At 47.1% G+C, this 24,243-nt stretch overlaps 1 protein-coding gene across 1 annotated transcript; it reads left to right on the top strand.

Moving 5' to 3' along the window:
* The first annotated feature begins 19,936 nt into the window (after nucleotides 1-19,936).
* Nucleotides 19,937-21,581, top strand: LOC119358143 (nuclear poly(A) polymerase 4-like). Its single transcript, XM_037624827.1, has one exon. The coding sequence runs from the start codon at nucleotides 19,937-19,939 to the stop codon at nucleotides 21,575-21,577; it is 1,641 nt and encodes a 546-aa protein (XP_037480724.1). The 3' UTR covers nucleotides 21,578-21,581.
* The last annotated feature ends 2,662 nt before the right edge of the window (nucleotides 21,582-24,243 follow it).

Genomic DNA, 24,243 nt, shown 5'->3' with positions numbered 1-24,243 from the left:
TTCAATGAAGGACCTTGGAGAAGCTGCTTATATATTAGGCATCAAAATCTATAGAGATAGATCGAGACGCCTCATAGGTCTTTCACAAAGCACATACCTTGATAAGATATTGAAGAAGTTCAATATGGATCAATCCAAGAAGGGGTTCTTGCCTGTGTTACAAGGTATGAAATTGAGCTCAGCTCAATGTCCGACCACGACAGAAGATATAGAAGAGATGAGCGTCATCCCCTATGCCTCAGCCATAGGTTCTATTATGTATGCCATGCTGTGTACCAGACCTGATGTTAACCTTGCCGTCAGTTTGGTAGGAAGGTACCAAAGTAATCCCGGCAAGGAACACTGGACAGCGGTCAAGAATATCTTGAAGTACCTGAAAAGGACTAAGGAATTGTTTCTCGTTTATGGAGGTGACGAAGAGCTCGTCGTAAAAGGTTACGTCGACGCTAGCTTCGACACAGATCTGGATGACTCTAAGTAACAAACCGGATACGTGTATATTTTGAATGGTGGGGCAGTAAGCTGGTGCAGTTGCAAGCAAAGCGTCGTGGCGGGATCTACATGTGAAGCGGAGTACATGGCAGCCTCGGAGGCAGCACATGAAGCAATATGGGTGAAGGAGTTCATCACCGACCTAGGAGTCATACCCAATGCGTCGGGGCCGATCAAGCTCTTCTGTGACAACACTGGAGCTATTGCACTTGCCAAGGAGCCCAGGTTTCACAAGAAGACAAGGCACATCAAGCGTCGCTTCAACTCCATTCGTGAAAATGTTCAAGATGGAGACATAGAGATTTGTAAAGTACATACGGACCTGAATATAGCAGATCCGTTGACTAAACCTCTCCCTGGAGCAAAACATGATCAACACCAGAATTCCATGGGTGTTCAATTCATCACAATGTAACTAGATTATTGACTCTAGTGCAAGTGGGAGACTGTTGGAAATATGCCCTAGAGGCAATAATAAAAGCATTATTATTATATTTCCTTGTTCATGGTAATTGTCTTTATTCATGCTATAATTGTGTTATCCGGAAATCGTAATACATGTGTGAATAACAGACACCAACATGTCCCTAGTGAGCCTCTAGTTGACTAGCTCGTTGATCAACAGATAGTCATGGTTTCCTGACTATGGACACTGGATGTCATTGATAACGAGATCACATCATTGGGAGAATGATGTGATGGACAAGACCCAATCCTAAACATAGCACAAGATCGTATAGTTCGTTTGCTAGAGTTTTCCAATGTCAAAGTATCTTTTCCTTAGACCATGAGATCGTGTAACTCCCGGATACCGTAGGAGTGCTTTGGGTATGCCAAACGTCACAACGTAACTGGGTGACTATAAAGGTAGACTACGGGTATCTCCGAAAGTGTCTGTTGGGTGACATGGATCAAGACTGGGATTGGCACTCCGTATGACGGAGAGGTATCACTGGGCCCACTCGGTAATGCATCATCATAATGAGCTCAGAGTGACCAAGTGTCTGGTCACGGGATCATGCATTACGGTACGAGTAAAGTGACTTGCCGGTAACGAGATTGAACGAGGTATTGGGATACCGACGATCGAATCTCGGGCAAGTAACATATCGATAGACAAAGGGAATAGCGTTCGGGATTGATTAAATCCTCGACATCGTGGTTCATCCGATGAGATCATCGTGGAGCATGTGGGAGCCAACATGGGTATCCAGATCCCGCTGTTGGTTATTGACCAGAGAGTCGTCTCGGTCATGTCTGCTTGTCTCCCGAACCCGTAGGGTCTACACACTTAAGGTTCGGTGACGCTAGGGTTATGAAGATATGTATATGCAGAAACTCGAATGTTGTTCGGAGTCCCGGATGAGATCCCGGACGTCACGAGGAGTTCCGGAATGGTCCGGAGGTAAAGAATTATATATAGAAAGTGCTATTTCGGGCATCGGGACAAGTTTCGGGGTTATCGGTATTGTACCGGGACCACCGGAAGGGTCCCGGGGGTCCACCGGGTGGGGCCACCTGTCCCGGGGGGCCACATGGGCTGTAGGGGGTGCGCCTTGGCCTAGATGGGCCAAGGGCACCAGCCCCTATAGGCCCATGCGCCTAGGGTTTCCACCATGGAAGAGTCCATGTGGTGGAAGGCACCCCTAGGTGCCTTGGGGGGGAGGGACACCTCCCCTTGGCCGCCCCCCCCTAGTAGATGCCATCTACTAGGGCCGGCGCCCACCCTAGCACCCCTATATATAGTGGGGGGGAGAGGAGGGATTTCACACCAGCCCCTGGCGCCTCCATCTCCCCCGTTACGTCTCTCCCTCGTAGTCTCGGCGAAGCCCTGCTGCTGTGACGCCCTGCATCCACCACCACGCCGTCGTGCTGCTGGATCTTCATCAACCTCTCCTCCCCCCTTGCTGGATCAAGAAGGAGGAGACGTCTCCCATCCCGTATGTGTGTTGAACGCGGAGGTGCCGTCCGTTCGGCGCTGGTCATCGGTGATTTGAATCACGTCGAGTACGACTACATCATCACCGTTCTTTTGAACGCTTCCGCTCGCGATCTACAAAGGTATGTAGATGCATCTAATCACTCGTTGCTAGATGAACTCCTAGATGATCTTGGTGAAACGAGTAGGAAATTTTTTGTTTTCTGCAACGTTCCCCAACAGATTTCAGCATTGCAAATACTTCAGGAATGGTCTTTTCCATCCCCTCCATATTGAAGTTCATCACAAAGCTCTTGTAGATCGGTGGAAGCGACTTAAGGATTCTGTCAATGACCGCGTCATCCGGGAGATTAACTCCCAGCTGAGTCAAGCGGTTATGTAACCCAGACATAGTGAGTATGTGCTCACTGACAGAACTGTTTTCCTCCATCTTACAGCTGAAGAACTTGTCGGAGACTTCATATCTCTCGACCCGGGCATGAGCTTGAAAAACCATTTTCAGCTCTTCGAACATCTCATATGCTCCATGTCTCTCAAAACGCTTTTGGAGCCCCGGCTCTAAGCTGTAAAGCATGCCGCACTGAACGAGGGAGTAGTCATCGGTACGTGCCTGCCAAGCGTTCATAACGTCTTGTTCTGCAGGGAGAATAGGTGCATCACCTAGCGGTGCTTGTAGGACATAATCTTTCTTGGCAGCTATGAGGATGATCCTCAGGTTCTGGACCCAGTCCGTGTAGTTGCTGCCATCGTCTTTCAGCTTGGTTTTCTCTAGGAACGCGTTGAAGTTGAGGACTACGTTGGCCATTTGATCTACAAGACATATTGTAAAATATTTAGACTAAGTTCATGATAATTAAGTTCATCTAATCAAATTATTCAATGAACTCCCACTTAGATAGACATCCCTCCTGTCATCTAAGTATAACATGATCCGAGTTAACTAGTCCGTGTCTGATCATCACGTGAGACGGACTAGTCAACGTCGGTGAACATCTTCATGTTGATCGTATCTTCTATATGACTCATGCTCGACCTTTCGGTCTTCTGTGTTCCGAGGCCATGTCTGTACACATGCTAGGATCGTCAAGTCAACCTAAGTGTTTGCATGTGTAAATCTGTCTTACACCCGTTGTATGTGAACGTTAGAATCTATCACACCCGATCATCACGTGGTGCTTCGAAACAACGAACTGTCGCAACGGTGCACAGTTAGGGGGAACACTTTCTTGAAATTATTATGAGGGATCATCTTATTTACTACCGTCGTTCTAAGCAAACAAGATGAAAAACATGATAAACATCACATGCAATCAAATAATAATAGTGACATGATATGGCCAATATCACATAGCTCCTTTGATCTCCATCTTGGGGCTCCATGATCATCTTGTCACCGGCATGACACCATGATCTCCATCATCATGATCTCCATCATTGTGTCTCCATGAAGTTGCTCGCCAACTATTACTTCTACTACTATGGCTAACGCATTTAGCAATAAACTAAATTAATTTACATGGCGTTTCTCAATGACACGCAGGTCATACAAAAATAAAGACAACTCCTATGGCTCCTGCCGGTTGTCATACTCATCGACATGCAAGTCGTGATTCCTATTACAATAGCATGAACATCTCATACATTACATATAGATCATTCATCATTCATCACAACTTTGGCCATATCATATCACAAAGCACTTGCTGCAAAAACAAGTTAGACATCCTCTAATTGTTTGTTGCAAGTTTTACGTGGCTGAAGTAGGGTTCTAGCAAGAACGTTTTCTTACCTACGTGAAAGCCACAACATGATTTATCAACTTCTATTTACCCTTCATAAGGACCCTTTTCATCGAATCCGCTCCAACTAAAGTAGGAGAGACAGACACCTGCCAGCCACCTTATGCAACTTGTGCATGTTAGTCGGTGGAACCGGTCTCACGTAAGCGTACGTGTAAGGTTGGTCCGGGCCGCTTCATCCCACAATACCGTTGAAGCAAGATAAGACTAGTAGCGGCAAGAAAGTTGACAACATCTATGCCCACAACAAATTGTGTTCTACTCACGCAAGAAGAACTACGCATAGACCTAGCTCATGATGCCACTGTTGGAGAACGTTGCAGAAAACAAGAATTTTCCTACGGTTTCACCAAGATCCATCTAGGAGTTCATATAGCAACGAGTGATTAGATGCATCTACGTACCTTGTAGATCGCGAGCGGAAGCATTCAAAGAACAGGGATGAGGGAGTCGTACTCGACGTGATTCGAATCACCGAAGATCCTAGCACCGAACGGACGGCACCTCCGCGTTCAACACACGTATGGAACAGCCACGTCTCCTCCTTCTTGATCCAGCAAGGGGAAAGGAGAGGTTGAGGGAGATGGCTCCAACAGCAGCATGATGGCGTGGTGATGATGGAGCTGCAGTACTCCGGCAGGGCTTCGCCAAGCACTATGGAGGAGTAGGAGGTGTTGGAGAGGGAGAGGGAGGCACCAAAGATCAAGGTAAGAAGTCCTCCATCTCCCCCACTATATATAGGAGGGCCAGGGGGGGGGGGGCGCCGACCCTAGGAGATCTAATCTCCTAGGGGGGTGCGGCCAAGGGGAGGAATCCCTCCTCCCCAAGGCACCTAGGAGGTGCCTTCCCCTCCTAGGACTCTTCCCTCCTTGAAACCCTAGGCGCATGGGCCTCTTGGGGCTGGTGCCCTTGGCCCATGCAGGCCAAGGCGCACCCCCTACAGCCCATGTGGCCCCCCGGGACCGGTGGCCCCACCCGGTGGACCCCCGGGACCCTTCCGGTGGTCCTGGTACAATACCGGTGACCCCGAAACTTGTCCCGATGCCCGAAATAGTACTTCCTATATATAATTCTTTACCTCCGGACCATTCCGGAACTCCTCGTGACGTCCGGGATCTCATCCGGGACTCCGAACAACATTCGGGTTACTGCATATACATATCCCTACAACCCTAGCGTCACCGAACCTTAAGTGTGTAGACCCTACGGGTTCGGGAGACATGTAGACATGACCGAGATCGCTCTCCGGCCAATAACCAACAGCGGGATCTGGATACCCATGTTGGCTCCCACATGTTCCTCGATGATCTCATCGGATGAACCACGATGTCGAGGATTCAAGCAACCCCGTATACAATTCCCTTTGTCAATCGGTATGTTACTTGCCCGAGATCCGATCGTCGGTATCCCAATACCTTGTTCAATCTCGTTACCGGCAAGTCACTTTACTCGTACCATAATGCATGATCCCGTGACCAGACACTTGGTCACTTTGAGCTCATTATGATGATGCATTACCGAGTGGGCCCAGTGATACCTCTCCGTCATATGGAGTGACAAATCCCAGTCTTGATCCGTGTCAACCCAACAGACACTTTCGGAGATACCCGTAGTATACCTTTATAGTCACCCAGTTACGTTGTGACGTTTGGTATACCCAAAGCACTCCTACGGTATCCGGGAGTTACACGATCTCATGGTCTAAGGAAAAGATACTTGACATTGGAAAACTCTAGCAAACGAACTATACGATCTTATGCTATGTTTAGGATTGGGTCTTGTCCATAACATCATTCTCCTAATGATGTGATCTCGTTATCAATGACATCCAATGTCCATAGTCAGGAAACCATGACTATCTGTTGATCAACGAGCTAGTCAACTAGAGGCTTACTAGGGACATGTTGGTGTCTATTATTCACACATGTATTACGATTTCCGGATAACACAATTATAGCATGAATAAAGACAATTAACATGAACAAGGAAATATAATAATAATGCTTTTATTATTGCCTCTAGGGCATATTTCCAACAGTTTCATCGATTTGTTGTAGTATGTGTTGCATTTCATCACGGCAATTTCACCCTAGCACATTTCTGCCGCTGAACAAGTGGCATTTGATTGGTGTATTTTTAGGACAGTGTGTGAGCTGCCACATCTTAGTTTTTCTGATGTGAAGGATTCTGTGACTTTCTATCGTACTATCTTGGGCTAACATGGCAACTTCAACATTTTTTGTTTTCAAGTGCATTTACCATATGTACACTTTTTTCTACTTGATAATGCAACCAATGTGCTTACTTGCCACGTTTATGTTTCTGACAATCATAGGAGGGGTGCGTGTGTGTTCATGTTATTTTTTCTGCATTCACTAGTTGACATTTTCTGTTAGGTGGCAACTGCTTACCTCTTGCATTTACATTTCCACCATGACAATTTGGTCTGTTCCTATCTCAGCAGAATGGCTCGTGGCGATCATCAAGATGATGATGATGATTTCATGGATCCACCACAGCATAATCAGGCAACTGGACGGAGAAAGAGGGTGATGAGGTAAATGTTCACACATCCCCCATTCCTCCTGCTTTATGTTACTGGTTGACACCTCGAGCTTGCAGTCGTCTGACACGAACTAAAATTTCATGACATTGCAAAACATGGCAACAACTGATCACTTTTTGCAAAAACATGGCAACAACTGATCACTTTTTATCTGTTTTTTGCAGAAGAAGAAACGTATTCGCAACAGAGCCTCCCAAGAACGACTGACTGCGTTGACTGAAAAATTCACCGAAGATCAGAAGGGGGCTGCTGCTGAGATGGGTATGCAGTCTATGATGGATGTCCGGTGCACGAACCTTGTCAACCCTGTATGCGACTGGCTTGGTGAGATCTACGACCCCGCCTCCAGGGAATTCGTGATTCCGGGACGTGGAAGACTACCGTTGAACGAGGAATCCGTGTTCTGCACTTTGGGTGTGCCTCGTGGACATATGAAAGTCCCGTACGAGGTCAACAATGAGATCGAGGAAGCGCTGTTCCCCCGTTTGTTTCCTGGGTCTGAATCCATGCCGAACACGTCTGCAATGGCAGATTCGCTACAGGCCATGACGATGCATGGAGATGTTTTCAAGATGAAGCTACTCATGTACCTCATCTCAGCTGTTTTCGCGCCGACCACCTCTCTTCGCCCAAGCAACAAATGCTTCCCCATCCTGGTGAATGATCCATCTTTACTACTTTATTTTCCTTTGATCTTTTTGGCTTCGATGTCATGTGTAAAGCTAGTGACTGCCAGCGTTTTTCGATGTTTTTTTCCATTTGATTTCTGATGTGGCAACCTTTTTTTGTCCTGAAATTTTTTGTGGTGCAGGCGGATCTGGGAAATGTGAAGAACATGAATTGGTGTAAGTTTATTGCCGACTTCCTGCACGATGCATTCTCAAGCAAGATGTACCAAAAGGGTTGTCGACTGCATTTAGTGGTATTTTTTTACCAGTTCTTTCTGTGAACACTGTTTTTTTAACACACTTTTATTCATGCATGGCAACCTGATCATAACAAGATGGCAACCTGATCATATCAAGATGGCAACTTCCATAATGACAATATGGCAACTGGCATAATGAAAATATGGAAACTCCCATCATATTAGTATGGCAACTGTCATCATCCTATGATGGCAACTGCCATCATAACAACATGGCAACTGCTATCACACTATGATGGCAATTAGCACATGTAGATGGCATCTTCTTCTTTTTCTTCTCTTCTTTCATGCACCTCAACTTGATTATCATGGGAACATATATTATCCTGTTTTCCTCCACACAGTACCCATGATGGCAACTGATATTTATTTCTTTTTAAAATTGTTTTGCATCAGCTCATGTACGTCGACTGTCTTGACCTGTCCACCGTGGATTTCACTTGGACAGGAGGCCCGCCGCCTGCGCACAAGTTTGCTATTTCTGCATGGACTATCAACGCTGTCAAGGCTGTGCTTGCCGCAGACAAGGCTACTGACACCACATATGGAAAACTGCAGGTTAGTTCTGGTTTCTTTGCCCACACGGCATGCCTACAAATTGGCATGAGGCAACCGTCTGTGGGTCATAAGAGATGACTACCTTTGTTATCCATGGCTGTCTGAGTACTGTATCCATGTCTCATTCCACATGGCAACTCTTTTCATTCGTGCTTAAACTTACATTCTCTCTCTTACGTCCTAGCTTTTTTTTTCTTTTTTTGTTCTTTCCAGCTGATGGCCAAGCATGCTATAGACTACAACGTGTTTGGGGGGCCTCAAAACTTTGGAAAGTGGATGGATGTGCACTCAGCTCCGTCTTGCCCTGCCGAGGTAATCAAAAGATCTACATCTATGGTTTGCCGTGGAGTATTTTTTGATGTCGTGCAAGTGATTGTAATACGGGTGGTCATTGATGCTTCTTTGTTTCGTGCACAGGCGAGGGCACCTGTTGAGCATCTAATAGGGCAGTTTGCATCTGGAATAACCAGCTTGCTCGGGAAGTTGGTTGAGGGGTGGACGTCCCTCAATGGCTCTGACAGCGACGCGGTTGCGAGGCAGTTCACTTCATTTGTCCCAGAACATACACACCGGCCAACCGGTTGCCGTGGCCGGTATGACTACAACAGTTCCCAAGAGCCTGCTGACACACAAGATGAACTAGGTGGAGATGCTGGTCTCGGCAAGGATGACGACGATGTCATGGAGAATGTGCAAGAGGACACCGATGATGATGATCATGCTGAAGTTCGCGCAGGTGGTAATAAGGGCAAGGATGCAACAGATGTCCCCCAACCGGAGAAAGTCAAACAACACACAGCTGCGAGAGGCGAGGGGGTTTTGCCATCAAAGAGGGGGAGGGCTCCAGAGGGTGTTGGGCAGGGTTCTGCTGGCAAGAGGTCTAGGACCGACCCCGTAGCTGCCAGGAAGAGGTTCAACTTTTATTTTAGTTTTTTGCTTTGTCTATTTTCTTTGAACAGACTCATCTTTTTTTTTGCACTTGTTTTTGTCAAGCGCAGCAACGAGTTTGCTATCTGACAATTGCCACCTTTTTTCCCTCCATCTCATACATGCAGCGAGCCGACAGCTGGTGGACGAGCAATTACGAAGAAACAGGCGCCAACGCCAACTCGTGTTTCTGCTCGGTTAAACAAAGGTGCCCCCATTGCCGGTGACACCCCTTCCACCAGGTCATCTCCTCGCACGACGACGACCAACATCGGGGATCCTGTCGTGTTGCCAGACATGAGGAAGACAGTCAAGAAGTAGGTTTTTTCATCCGCTTTCATTGACATAGCGCTATATTTTCTTGATTTTCCAATGCATCCGTTTAGCTTGTCACGTTGTCTTCTGTCATCACCCCCCACGTGGCAACTGCTGTTCTCCAAATGATTTTCCTTCCTTTTTAAGTGTATGGCAACTCCTATTGTTTTTTACATGGCAACTGGAATCTAGGCTAAATGGTAACTTTAATGTACCTAATGGCAACTGCCATCTTTACCGTTGGCTTGTGAGCTCATCCCACACCTAGGTTTGAAATTGCATTCATGACAGATCAAACATTTTTATCATTCTTCAATTTGGCTAACATGGCAACTGCTGCTGGATGGCAACTGCTAATTATGACACATGGCAACTCACGTTCCCCTTACATGGCAACTACCAGCTTTTCCACTTGTTTTTCATTTTTTAAGATTTCTACCAAGGCAAACATATTTTTGTTCATGTTTAATACCTTTTTCATGTGCTTTATTTTTTTGCAGGGTGAAAAAGACTACTACGCGCGGGGCCAAGCATATCAGTAAGGACCCGCTCGAACGCCTGCATTCAAAGTTGTCAACAGGGGGCAACTCAGATGTACATGAGGCACCAGGCGACAATACTGCTGCTGCACCATTGACCGCTCCCACCAACTCTGATGCAAGTGGCCGACCATCTCCGCCGGCTGCAGATGTGCAGGCTAGAACAACAGGCAACCGTACATCGGGGAGTGACGAGTCGGTATCTGCCAGGACAGCTGAAATATTGCCAACTCTTCTGGCAATGAAGGATGCTGCTGTGAGCCATGCCACCCCATCAGCAAGCGTTGAAGTGGACGCTCCCGAGACGAACCTAAGCAAGGAAGATTCCCGCTCATCTGACACTGATTCCAAGCGCGTGCGTGGTGGCACTTCTGTGTCCACGACAGAAGCGGCTGAGGCGGCAGTTCACAAGGATATGCCATCTACAGGTGAGAGTCCTGGCACAACAGCTCCAGCTCCTATCGGTGCAGATACTGCTAAGGCGACTGTTTCGCGTGCTGGTCTTCCACCTAGGCGTCGTAGCCCCCGCAAGCAACCAACAGACATACCCAACGCATCGGCTGTAGCTAGGAGCAGGAGAGATGAGTCTGGTTATGTTCCTGCGTCCACACTATTCCCGCCACCTGCCAAAAGCAATGTGATGGAGAAACCGGAAGACCGGAGCACAACTGATGCAGGTGTCAAGCCAGGCACGAGTGACGCAGGTGAAAAACCGGAGCAGACTGCGCCTTTACCCGCAGTGGAAATCCCCAGCATAAATCTGCGCACTTCCAGGCTCCCAGTCAACCTACAGCCCAAACAAGAAGATTGTCATGAAAGCTGCGGCTGATACAGCTGACAACACGCCCCGCCCTGCAAATAAGGCCGATCATTCTGTAGCGGCCGATTCAGATATGTTTGTCGATCTTTCACCCTTGGATTCTGCCCCGCAAGTCATTCGTGGTTCGGCCAGTAGGAATGAGAGGCACCCAATGGCCTTTACCCCACCGAGCTTCAGCCTTGGCATCAGTCAAGATCAACCGGTGGTGCAAGATCCTATGCCAGTTTCCTTTGCTTTCACAGGAGGCATGCCCGCAATGATGGCGCAGCCAATGGTCGAGGGCATGAAGGCTGTCAAGTTCGCAGAGCCGATTGTGCAAGGTACACTTGTCATGTCCTTATGATTTTTCTTGTATACATCTTTGTAGTTTGACTTTTGTCCCAATCATATATTTTGGGGGTTCTTACTTGTGATGGCAACTGACATGTGATGACATGACAACTAGATTTGATGCACCATGTCACCTATATTTTTTTTGCTGCCATGCTGCATTTGACATTTGGGCAACCACGTGGCAACTGAAATTGATTCAACATGGCAACTGTAGTTGCTGTCACATGGCAGATACAGTGCATTACACATGGCAACTGGATTTGCCACACCATGTCGCCTGCATTTTTTGTTTCCATCCTGCATTTTTTCATACGACAATCACATGGCAAGTGGAGTTAACACAACATGGCAAATGTAGTTGCTGTGACATGGCAACTACAGTCCAACTAGATGGCAACTACAGTGCAACTACATGGCAATTGTAGTTGCTATGACATGGCCACTGTAGTTGGACCACACATGGCAACTGCCCCACTTTTTCTACCTACATCTCACATCATGCACCCTATCTTCTCACAATCCATCTGTTTTTGATTTTCTAGGTATCCTAACCCACTTTTTTTATCATTGCAGCCACCCCTGAGGAGATTTCACCGTCACTTGACGAAGCTTACCGCATGATTGAGGAGGTAGCATTGCAGAGGAGGTCCTCACGAGGGCAAGGGCAATCAAGTTCCAACGTGCCTGCAGATACGGTATCTGCGGATACCACTAGGAGTGCCACTCCTGGTTCTGTGAGGCAGCAGAGGGTACTTCACCCACCTCCCGCGGAAGACTACGAGCCCGAATTCAGGGCCACTAAGGAACAGACCCAGCTGTACGATATCGTCAAGCGGTTTGGAAATGCGAGGGCCAGCAGCAAGCACATGAAGGAGCTGAAAGCGTAAATGACCACACCCCATAATCTCTCATTTTGCTTTGCTCCTTTTTACCATTCATCTTCTTCGTACTTTCTATACACGATCCGCTTACGTTTTAGTTCTTTCATATTTTTTTACTTAGTAGGCATGATTATTCCATGTCATATCATTTTCATACAACTTATGTTTGGACAGAACCAAAGTCATTCAATGCGGAGCGACGTACGTCGAGCTGGGTGATCTTGCCAAGTCCGTGAGGCCAAACGATAAAATGTCGACGAATGTAGTTGCATGCGGGATCGACTACATCAACAATCACACCGATGTGTGTGCCGACAAGATAATCATGCATTACAGTGTGACCTGCAAAATATGGGATGGTGACTTCCACCACAAAATCCTGAGGAAGAATTTTGCTCAACACGGTAAATTCAAGCTCACACTAAAGAAATATGTGAGTACTCCTTCCCTGTCTGCAATGTTTTTTCACATGGTGTGATTTTTTGCCATCATCTGCACTTGTGTTTATGTGGCAGATGTTTTCATGTGGCAACAGCTGCCGTGCACACTGACTTCTTGATTTTTGCATCCCGTGCAAACTATGTGGCAACTTGATAGTAAAATACACGACACATTTTGTTTATACATGGACGACAACTTTCTTTCAACTACCCCCACCCATAACCAAACATTCTACGTGATTCTAATTTTTTTGTCCCTCTGCTGTTCTTTATGTGAACTCTGCTTCTCATTTCTTCACTTTTAAATGCAGGTTATGTTCCCCATGTTCCAGGAGCTTGCACCACATGACCTACACGACAACTGTGGTCACCACTATGCGATCTGTCTTGACCTGAAGAACCAACGTTTTGAAGTGCTTGATTCAATCCGTTCGGAAGCTGATGCAGACTTTACTACGCATGCCGAATTCTTCATTAACAACCTCAAAGAGACATGGAACCGTCACTACGAACATCCAAAGGTCCAGATCAGGCATTTCCCGACCGAGTATGTGGCGACTGCGAAGCAAGGGAACACATAATTTCTTCCTTCCTTTATGTGCCATTTACATCAATCCAACCCCTCTTTCGTTGTCACATCTGAATTGAAGTCTATCTTTGTTATGACTATCCTTTTTGCGTGTTCACCTGACTCTTTTCCTCGTACAGGACGGACTGTGGCTTTCGCGGTCCGGAGCACGCGAGTTCATGGAGGAAGCTGTCAAGAAAGTCATCAAGAAGTACTAGTGATCACGTGGCGTTACACACCGGACGCATACCTTACATTCTGTTGCCGAGGAATGTAAGGTACTATCTCTTTGTTTCTCGTTGAAAACTATGTTTGTGTGCTATGTTATGACTGTAACCCCGCGTAGCCTAACTATGTAGTGGTGGTGTGTGAGCGACATTTGAATAGTTTCTGTAATATATGTGTGGACGTGAACCTATTTTAGGCATTACAGTAGATATGTTTTTATGTTTATCCTTATTACAATGGTTTCATCGTTTCTAGCACCGGTTTGCTGTTTCGAATGCGTCTACGATGTTTTAAAAAAGATGGCAAATGTAGTTCATCAGACATGGGTAGTGAAAGTCATCGTCGTTTTTCATTTTGGCTGTTTTGCTTCTTCTTTTTCATCGCTAACTGCACCGGCTAGCATGGGTAGGTTGATCATGTAGCCACAACCTTTGCTGCGGTTTATGCACGTTACACTTTTTCCAACTTGTTTCCCATACATTTGCACAAACACACTATGTGTCTCTAAACCGCGTCGTATTGTCATGGAAATATATGCCATGCAGAGTCATTACAAATACCATGGCATATTTTCAGTACAGCTAACATGGCAGATACAGTACAAACAATATGGCAGATCCAGCATAATTAACATGGCAGATACAGTACAACTAAAATGGCAGATCCAGTACAACTAGCATGTCATATTTAGTATAAAATAGCATGTCATATTTAGTATAAAATAGCATGGCATATTTAGTATAAAATAGCATGGCAGACCAACTACACATAACATGGCAGATTAACTACACATAACATGGCAGATTAAGTACCCATAACATGGCAACTGCATTTATCCATTCAATGAATTTTCCTTCCATTTCTGATGCCCCTCAAGAGTCATTCTCCCATTTTTTTAAAAAAAAATTCTCATCATCTAGGGTACAAAACAAAATGTCCACAAGGACCATGTCACATCGCCCCAATTTTTGCTCATGGATTGCCCGCCCCTTTCTTTGTTTTCTTGTGTTTTGCTTGGATCTCCAATCCCGACTTGTACCTTATCTCTCTTGGATGACCCTTTGTGATAGAACGGGGTGGGTTCCTGACCTGGGTCTGTGTGCTTGCTGTTCCAGATCCTATCTCCGAGTTTTCAGATGATGGCCCCGTGGATGAAGGCACACTTGATGTGCGGGGGAACCGGTGTAAGGCTTCCTCAGCTTTCCTCTTCTTGATCTCATCAAACTCTCTTTTCAGTGCCTTCCTGTGTTTTTCTGCGACTCTCGCTGTCTCATCACTCTTGCACGCTTCATCAATTAGCTCAGCATAGTTCTTTGTCAGCACAACGTGCCTCACGGCTTCCATGGTTGACTCAGGTCTCTCGTCATGCACAGCCAGAACTGCGTGTGTTGTCTGCGGCGCCAACGCGTCGTCAGTGTCCCAAGTCCATCGCCGCCTTATGAAATGGCGGGGCATCCGTGTCACAGCGTTCATGTCCATTACTTTTAGTATGTGACAGCACACAATGCCGTCCCGTTCGAACTTGCAGCATTGGCAGTAGTACTTGCCTTCGCCTATCGAGGCTTTGACGAAGTAGTTCCTTCCTTTGTCCGGGTCTTCAGGTTCTAAATCTGACATGCCCAAAATAGAACACACCTTGAACGTATGTTCGTCCACCTGGAAAGCCGTGAACATGCTGGCACGCTTTATTTCTTCCTAGAATCTGCAAGTTTTGTGTGTTTTCTGTTAAACTATCGTGCACTCTTTTCTTGTACCACCTTATGTTGTCATGGAAATAGAAATACATTTTGTTTGAAGATGGCAAACATAGTTCATTGAACATGGCAAATATAGTACATTGAACATGGCAAATGCAGTACACTAGACATGGCAACTGTAGTACATTTTCAACTGGACATCATCATTTTTCCACACCAACATTCCCCAATGGAAGCACATTGCATAAAACATGTCAACTGCCCTTTTATTTAAACATGGCATCTACAGTTGAGTAAACATGTCAATTGCATTTCAACAAACATGGCAGATGCATTTTATTAAACATGGCAACTGCATTTCGGCATATGTGTCGCCAATATAACATTTTTTCCAGTTGACATTAGCATTTGCATGCCAACATGCCCCAATGGAAGCACAGTGCATTAAACATGGCAACTGAACTTCATTCAACAAGGAAAATGCACCCGAGCAAGCATGGCAAAACAGAATTTTTATTGAACATGGCAACATGCAGCTGAGTAAGCATGGCAAACAGTATTTCATTAAACATGGCAACTGCACATCATGGCAACTGCATTGCACTCTATAAGGCACCTACTGACTTGGTGCTTTTTCTGCAAATAAGACTGTAACGCAACTGACTTACTTGTTAAAGATCTTGTTGGTGTATATCTTGCTCATTTGCCTCTCTATCGGTAAATACGTTAGCAATTTTGGCTGCTTTAGTGCCGTGGTCGCTTCTTGCTGTAGCTCAGATCCCAGAATTTTTTGTTGCAAAGCTGTGTACTACTTGGCAAACTGTAGCAATGAGTTGCCAGGGCTGACGTACCGCTTCAAAACAGCATTGAACCCCTCGCTGCGCTGCGTAGTCTGCAGAAAGGGGAAGAAGCACTGCATGAAGTAGGCCGGCACCCAGTACATTCGCTTCTCCCACAGGCTAACAAGAGTATCGTTGTCTTGGACTTGATGTGTTTCAGTCATGGCCATCCAGCTCCTTTCAAACTCCTCCACCGTCAAGCTGTGGTCCACACACAGCTCGAATGCCTTGTGCAGCTCTGGACGGTCAGCAAAGAACGGTCCTAGCGTCTCCTCAGCCTTCTTTATAATGTGCCACCTGCAGTGCCTGTGCACTGCCAACGGAAAGACCTCCTCTATGCCTGCACGCATGCTGAAATCTTGGTCTGTTATTATGTTCATCGGAGCAAGTCCATCCATGCACTCCAAGAAGGTCTTGAACAGCCAAACATACCCATCCGTGTCTTCGTTCCGAACGAGCCCGCAGCCGAACTGCAACGACTGATTGTGGTTATTTATTCCTATGAACGGAGCGCATGGCATCTTGTACATATTGGTGAGGTACGTCGTGTCGAATGAAATGCAATCTCGGAAATGTTTGTAGGCTCTCCTTGCAGCACCATCCACCCAATACATGTTCCTGACACGGTCCTCATCGTCCAACCTTATCCTGTAGAAGAAATCTGGATCTTCCTTCGCTTTTTCATCGAAGTAGGCCATTATGGCCTCTATGTCTGCCAACTTGCTCTCTCTACGGTACTTGGCATGTAGGTTTGTGACGTCAGCTGGTATGTACGACATGCTACTCAGAGTCCCCTTTTTGCTATGGATGAGAGATAGTATCTGTACCATTCTTGATGGACCGATGTTACAATCATGTAGCAGCTTTACGAATTGCCTTTCGATGGGGGTGAACCCTCTGTGGGCGGTCAGAAATTTTACCAAGTCGAACTTCTTTATGAGTTGGTGGTTGTGCTCGTCAAAATATTCATTGACCACCCACTGTGCTCCATCTACGTTTAGCTTACAACGGACAAGGCACTCAGTCTTGAGAATGATACCTCTCTTTCGTTCCGGAACGACAGGCGCAACACCTTTCCCCTTCTTGTTCCTCCGTGCCTTGTGGCACCTCATCTCACCTCTGCTGTACTCATTAGTTTTCTTAATTTTCCTATGGTACTCGGTGTTGACCGCAAATCCATGGAACTTTGCATATGTCTGATAGTATTCCTTTACTTGTTCGAACGATTCAAATCTCTGCCCAATGTACGGTGGCTGAGGTACCACGATCTCTGATTGCCCACCATCTTCATCCCCTTGTGCGTCGTCGTCAGTTTCATCATTCACTTCAGTATCAGCGGCAGTTCCATCTACTTGAGTGTTGCCAGTGCTTGTGTTTAAAGGGGTGCTTGTCGGCATTACTGGAATGATTGCCATTCCCGACTCTGACTCGAAATTGTTTGCGGCATGATTGTCTGCTGGCTGGTGGAACGCGTCTTCCGTGTGCTCAGAGCTCCCCGCCGTAAATGTCCCCGTGCCGCTGTTCAGTGTAGTTATAGGCCCTGTAATAGAAAAAACAGGTACAAGAGTAAGATTTTTGTTTGGATAACATGTGTATCACAACGGATCACACCATCTTCGAGTGATTTGGCATGACATCATTTCAAACAGCAAGCCGTGAGTCTGCGCGTGGACATGTATGGCAGCTGTAGCTGTCCAGTCATGGCAGCTACTGTTCAACAAACATGGCAACTATTTGTTTTGCCTACAAATAACTACAAATAACAAATGTAGCGCTGTTTTTTGTGGTTCAGTTTTTTTTCCTTATCTTGTTGTGCTGCATTTGACCATCTTGTGTGGTCTGTGACACCATAATGACGTGCTCCACCTGCAATTTGTGAAGCTTGCCACGAGACGTTTGCCGGGTTACCACCAGCGTAATAACCTGTAAGCATAGTAGTGGTTGGTCAATTCATGGCAAATGCAGTTTTGTGCTAGCATGGCAACTGCAGTTGCCCCTGATGTGGCAACTGCAGTTTTACTGGCATGGCAACTGTAGTTGCATCAGTATGGCAACCGCAGTTGTTCCTTCATGGCAACTGTAGTTGCCATGGCATGGCAAATGTAGTTGCATTGGCATGGCAACTGCAGTTGTTCCTCCATGGCAACTGCAGGTGTCCAGGTATGGCAACAACAGTTGTCCAGGGATGAGAAGTGTAGTTTTTAATTCATGGCAAATGTAGATGTCCAGTCATGGCAATTGTAGTTGTCAACTATGCTCCTTCTGCTAATTGAGCATCCGCAACTTCACTTTTTTATGGACTCACCTGTGTATGACGTCGATGGCAGGTACATGGATGCTGCCTGATGCCACCTACTGCATGAAGGCTCTGCATTTTCACCCGTGATAACTCGTGAGTCCTTTTGCCAGTTTTTTTGCATGTTCATTTTTCATGTCCACAGCAGTATGTGCTCTTTTTTTCGTTTTGCATCACCTTGATTAGCCATACTAGCTAGTTGAAGTTGGCTGCCCGTACATTTGTCAGTGTTAGCGCCTTGTGACTGAACTTGCCACGGGGGCCCCCTATGAGTGTTTTGGTCATAAGAACATGCGAAAAAATGACAGTGTATGACATAAGTAGAATGTCATCTTCATCGTTGCGAAGATGGCAACTGTTCTCTTCTTTTGTTATCACGCATCATACCTATGCCTGCATACTGTTCTAGTAGTGGCAGCAACGGCCCTGCATAGATGAGTTGATTGTACTCTGATGCATTCCAAGGGGGCGTTTCTGGCCTTTGAGAACCCCAAGCATCAACGCCATCTTCGTGATTCATTCTTTCCGTATCTCGCTTCTTTCCGATGTGTTCTCAATCACTGGATGAACAAGAAGGCATCAACAATCCACAAGAATTGTATTCTTCTGCTGCTTGCACATAGAAGATAGGGATGGCAAGCAACAGGTCAAAATAGGTGGTAGCTACTGACAACGAAAGGTGGCAACTGTCGTTATACACAAGTGGCAATTAATTTTTCCCACCCCCTTCATTCCAAAAATTATCCTTCCTGCCCTTTTTTAGGGATTCCTACTCATCCATTTCATACCCAACTACTTGCGTCAATTAAACTATGAACTTAAGTTAATCTCAAACGTAGTACATGGCAGATCTGGTGTATTCTGCCTGGCAACTACGAATATACACTGAACCATGCAGTGTTCTACCCCTATAGCATGGACCCAGTACAAGATCGGGAGACTTTCAACCTTAAGGATGAGAAGGATGAGATCGGGAGATTTCACCTGGTTTTAGATGATCGTCTCTGGAGGGCTGGGTTGGAGTGGGGGGCTGGGGTGGGGAGGGTTGGGGTGTGGTTTGCGGTGCGAGCGCCCTACGGATCTGCCCTGGTTGCCATGGCAACTAGAGATGGCCGGCGACGGAGGTCGGGGTTCGAGAGATGGGGGACGATGGCGGCAGACGAGAGAGGGGATGGATCGGAGGCCGGGAACGGCTGGGTCGTGCGGGCAGCGGGTCGTCTGGCCCGGACGGGGCAGTGCGGGCGGGGTTGCCACACACCAGACGTGCGGGCCGTGCTTTTGTGCGCGCGGACGTGGTCGTGCGGGCCGGTTCCCGTCCATGCCACACGAGGCGTGCGGGCGGTTTCCCGTCCATGCCTCACGTGTGGCAGTTATTCGGACCCTTTTGATATGCTATTATTTTGAGTATGGGTCTGTCTAGGACACATCTAGATGTGACATAGTTATGTCACATCTAAGCTGATTTTCACTCTGTTTGCGGTCTATTTTTTTTGTCCTAGTTTTTTTTTGTTTCTTGTTGCTTCATTATATATTTGTGGGAGGTTAGATATGACATCCTTAAAAAACATCTAAATATGAATTAGACAAACTGTTTGAGTATACAAATATTGTGTTCATTTCGAGGGACATTTTAAGGGTCACGTCCTCGACTCAGCGCAGTTCCGAATACGAGTCTGAAATCCGAATTTGGTCCGGACCATACCTTCCACTTTTATTATAAATATATGAGAGCATGTCCTTCACTTTGCAGCACGAGAACAATCGCCCGATCATGACGTTGACGCCGATCTCGCTGGTTGGCCCGACGCCGGCCGACCACGAGAGCTCCAGCCGGTTAGAGAATCTTCTCCGTGAGGCCGGCCTGTACGAGACCTCCGATGAGCTGGCGGTCCGCGAGGAGGTGCTGCGCGATCTCCAAGCCATCGTCGACCGGTGGGTGAAGCGCGTCACCGCTCAGCGAGGGTTTCCCGACGGCATGGCTGAGCAGGCCACCGCCCTTCTGATTCCCTTCGGTTCGTACCGTCTCGGCGTTCACGGCCGCGGCTCCGACATCGACGCCCTCGTCGTCGGCCCCTCCTACATCGACCGCGACCGCGACTTCTTCGCCGTGCTTGGCGGCGTGCTGGCGGAGACGGAGGCCGTGACGGAGCTGCAACCTGTGCCTCGCGCGCACGTGCCCGTCATCAAGATGAGCTTCCGCGGCGTGCAGGTGGACCTCCTCTACGCCGGCGTGTGCCTGCCCGTGGTGCCCAGGGACCTCGACCTGCGCGACCGCTCCGTTTTCCGCGGCATGGACCTGGCCTCCGCGCGCAGCCTCAACGGCGTGCGCGTCGCCGACGAGCTCCTGCGTCTCGTCCCGGACGCCGGCGCCTTCCGCACGACGCTGCGGTGCATCAAGCACTGGGCCAAGGCGCGGGGCGTCTACTCCAACGTGATGGGGTTCCTGGGCGGCGTGGGCTGGGCGATCCTGGTGGCGCGCGTGTGCCAGCTCTACCCCAACGCCGCGCCGAGCATGCTGGTGCCGCGCTTCTTCAAGATCTTCGCGCAGTGGAAGTGGCCCAACCCGGTGCTGCTGCGGGACATCGAGCACGACGACGGCGGCGAGCTCGCGCTCCGGCTGCCCGTCTGGGACCCGCGGCGGAACCCGCGCGACAAGAGCCACATCATGCCCGTCATCACGCCGGCCTACCCATGCATGAACTCGTGCTACAACGTCTCGCACCCCACCCTGCGGACCATCACGGAGCAGCTCCAGATCGGCAACGGCATCTGCCAGGAGATCCTCAAGGGCGGCGGCGCCGGCGGGTGGGACGCGCTGTTCCAGCCGTTCCAGTTCTTCAAGGCGTACAAGAGCTACCTGCAGGTGGACGTGAAGGTCGCCGGAGGGGAGGCCGACGTCCGGGAGTGGAAGGGGTGGGTGGAGTCGCGGCTGAGGCAGCTGGTGAACAGGGTCGAGATGGCCACGGCAAGCATGCTGCTCTGCCATCCCAACCCGAAAGCCTACGCCGCCAAACCCCATGATCTCCACTGCACGTCAACCTTCTTCGTGGGCTTGTCCAAGCCACAGCAGCAGCAGCAGCCCCAGGTGCCGTTCGACCTACGCGCGACGACGGAGGGGTTCAAGCAGGAGGTGTACACGTACGAGTTCTGGAGGCCCGGGATGGAGCTGGAGGTCTCGCACACCCGGAGGAGGGACCTGCCGTCCTACGTGCTCGAGCAGATCCTCCCGGCTGGGCATCTCAAGAGGAAGCGCGTCGCCGAGAACAACTCTTCTCCTCCGTTGTCGTCTGCTTCCGGCGAGGTCAAGAAGGTGGCGGCGGCCGGCGGAACCGGATCGGCGCCTGAGAGGAAGAGGCAATGCTGTCCCAGCAGCAACATCCTTCCCAGCGCTTCAGTACAGGGCGTTGTGTGAGAGCAGATGAGCATTCAGAGCAATCACAGGAACTAGCCAAGCTTCAGTAATCACAGGAGCTGATGCACATCTTGACCGGCATGATCAAGCCAAGGGAAGCCGAACTCTTCAAGCATACCAGCATGTCAGGGAGATGGCATGATCCAGTGGGAGACAGAGAGAAGGGCAGACTCTGCGTCCGGCGGAGCATCGTGTACAGAGTCAGATATGTGTAGCATAGCTTTGTCAGAGGAACAATTTTGTATGATATACTATGTACTCAAAACTGTTGGCAGCACTACCGAATATAAACATTGTATTGTCGATGTTTATGTTCCTGCTTAGCTCCTTCATCGCAAGTCTTCGATGTTAAGTCAGAGCTCCTGCCATGGTTTCACTCTTCTGTAAATTTTATCATAATTATGCTACTATTGAATAAAACATAGAAATAAAGCATATCTTGACAATGTGATATGTTCGAACAAATATACTAGGTACTGTAGATTTTGGGTAGTAGTAGTTTGGAGTTCAATCTTATGTAGGAGTATTCTTCTTCCTCAACAACTAAATTGTCATCCACTCCTTCGGCACCAATCTTTTTTTTTTTTTAGAAACGATTTGGTACCAATCTTCAAGGTGCAAAGATCAACCTATATATTAAAAGCGTGAACGTAACAACCTATCAACAGACTGAATGGAACATAAAAGAAAACGGGGACTTCACGGTTGAGAGACCGCACTAGCCCCCTTGTTCTTCTTGTGTCTGCAATTTCTCCAATAACATCCTTCCCCGAAGGTATTCAAAATTATGAACAGGGTCCCTTTCAGGTGTATGTAGATGAAACTTAATTAAATCACATTAAAAATGACCTTATCCCTGTTTCTTCCCATTTCCATGGTTTTTTTTTCCTTTGTCACTTGTTGATTTTGTGTTGTTGATGTGTTGTTGTTGTCTAAGTTATCCACCGAGCGTTCCGCCAAAATTGGTAGGATCTTTTGATCTGCATCTTTCTCTGGGGTTGTACCTAGGTTGGGCTTTTCTTCTTTTTGTTGTTGGGTTATGCTGTATCCACAAGTGACAAAAAGAATCCAAACGAAGAATCTAGGCTTTTTAAACCAATTCCAAAATCTAGATTTTCTTATCTTTAAAATATTCATTCTGCATTAAAAAATGTACTATGTGCGTTTTACATATGTTCAACATTTATTCGGACTGTTAATAGTATATTTAAATAACATGTATCCAAAAATGTTCGGTTTGTATATGAAAGATGTTTAACACATGTTAAAAACTCAACACATATTTTAGAAAAGGATAAAAAGGAAAAAAAGATGCATAAAAAGGAAAGCCGATGAAATTCAATAGAGAAAAACAAATAATAGAAAAAGGAAAAATAATCACGTAGCACCTTTCAAAACCGGCCAAAACTAGGTGGAAGGTTTCGTGAACCAGTCCTCAGGATCGACCCACTTTCAACGATCTCTGTAGACGAGCATGATTTCATCTCGCAGTAATCGATGCATAACATCGGGGTTGCTGTCGTCTAAGTTACTTGAGCATCCAACAAATTGGGATGGGCCTTTTGATCTGCAATGTTTTCTAGGACTCTATCTAGGTTGAGCTTTTTCTTATTTTGCTTGTTAGGTTTTAACGTATATACAAGTGACGAAAAGAACCCAGGACAAAAAGTCTAGTTTTTAAACCAGATCCAAAGTCTAGATTTATTTATTTATTGCACATGTGATGTTTTTTTCAGGGAAAGCCTTCAAATGAAACCCCAGCTTGCAGTCGCGTTGTACCCCTTATAATTTCGTGATATGCATGTTGTGATAAAAAATGCAAGCGCCGCCACAGCTGTATGTGCCGTTGTGCCCCTTCCATTACCATTAGTGTGGTATGTGCACCATGCCATGCGCAATTGCAGGCAGATTATTACAAGTGGAGTTGCATGTTGAGGGGTGGACATGCAACTGGCCCATGCTCTTTTCTTTTTTCTGAAACCATAGAGAAACAAGACATTCCCTCCACAGGTCCAGCTTAGAATGTTGTACCCCTTGAGGTTGCATGGGATGTGTGTAGTTGCATATCTAGTGATGGACATACAACTAACGGACACCCCTCTTACCACTTGTAGTAGCGTACCACTTGTAGTAGCGTGTGTGAGCAGTGAAGTCACTACTGCAATCAAGGACATATATTATGTTGCATGAGCTTTAGCTTTTTTAGCAACTCATGAGCTTTAGCTGATGTTTTTTTTAACACAGCACAGACGTAGACTCTCATATATACGCATATACACTCACCTCAATGAAGGCACGGACACCCTATCCCTATGAGCACCTCCGAGAGACTGAGCCGACACATCATCTTGAGATTGACGAAGTCGCCACATACGCATTCATATCGACTGAAACGTCTCCTCCCCTGAACGCACATCGCCGGAAGCCCTGAAATAAATCTAGGAAAATTTGAGCACCAATGTCAAGTCTAGAACTTGAACTTTATTGTGTGGGGATACTACTGTCCTCCTAACCATCTAACCACAGGTTGGTTCACCTTTAGCTGAGATGTTGTTTGGGAGCTATGTTGTTTTCTCATCAAATCCGCCCTTCATCAAAATGAAAAAAATAACCTGCATGAAAGCTTTCTATATTGCAAACAAGAAATATGGTTTAGAGTCTAAGTT

Source organism: Triticum dicoccoides, chromosome 2A (assembly GCF_002162155.2).
Source record: "Triticum dicoccoides isolate Atlit2015 ecotype Zavitan chromosome 2A, WEW_v2.0, whole genome shotgun sequence".
Classification (NCBI taxonomy): Eukaryota; Viridiplantae; Streptophyta; class Magnoliopsida; order Poales; family Poaceae; genus Triticum; species Triticum dicoccoides.
The sequence above is the reverse complement of the archived record's forward strand: the minus strand, read 5'-3'. Positions and strand labels throughout refer to the sequence as shown.

Coding starts and splice junctions, on each gene's coding strand:
- LOC119358143 (XM_037624827.1), top strand. CDS start 19,937: ATGACGTTGACGCCGATCTCGCTGGTTGGCCCGACGCCGGCCGACCAC.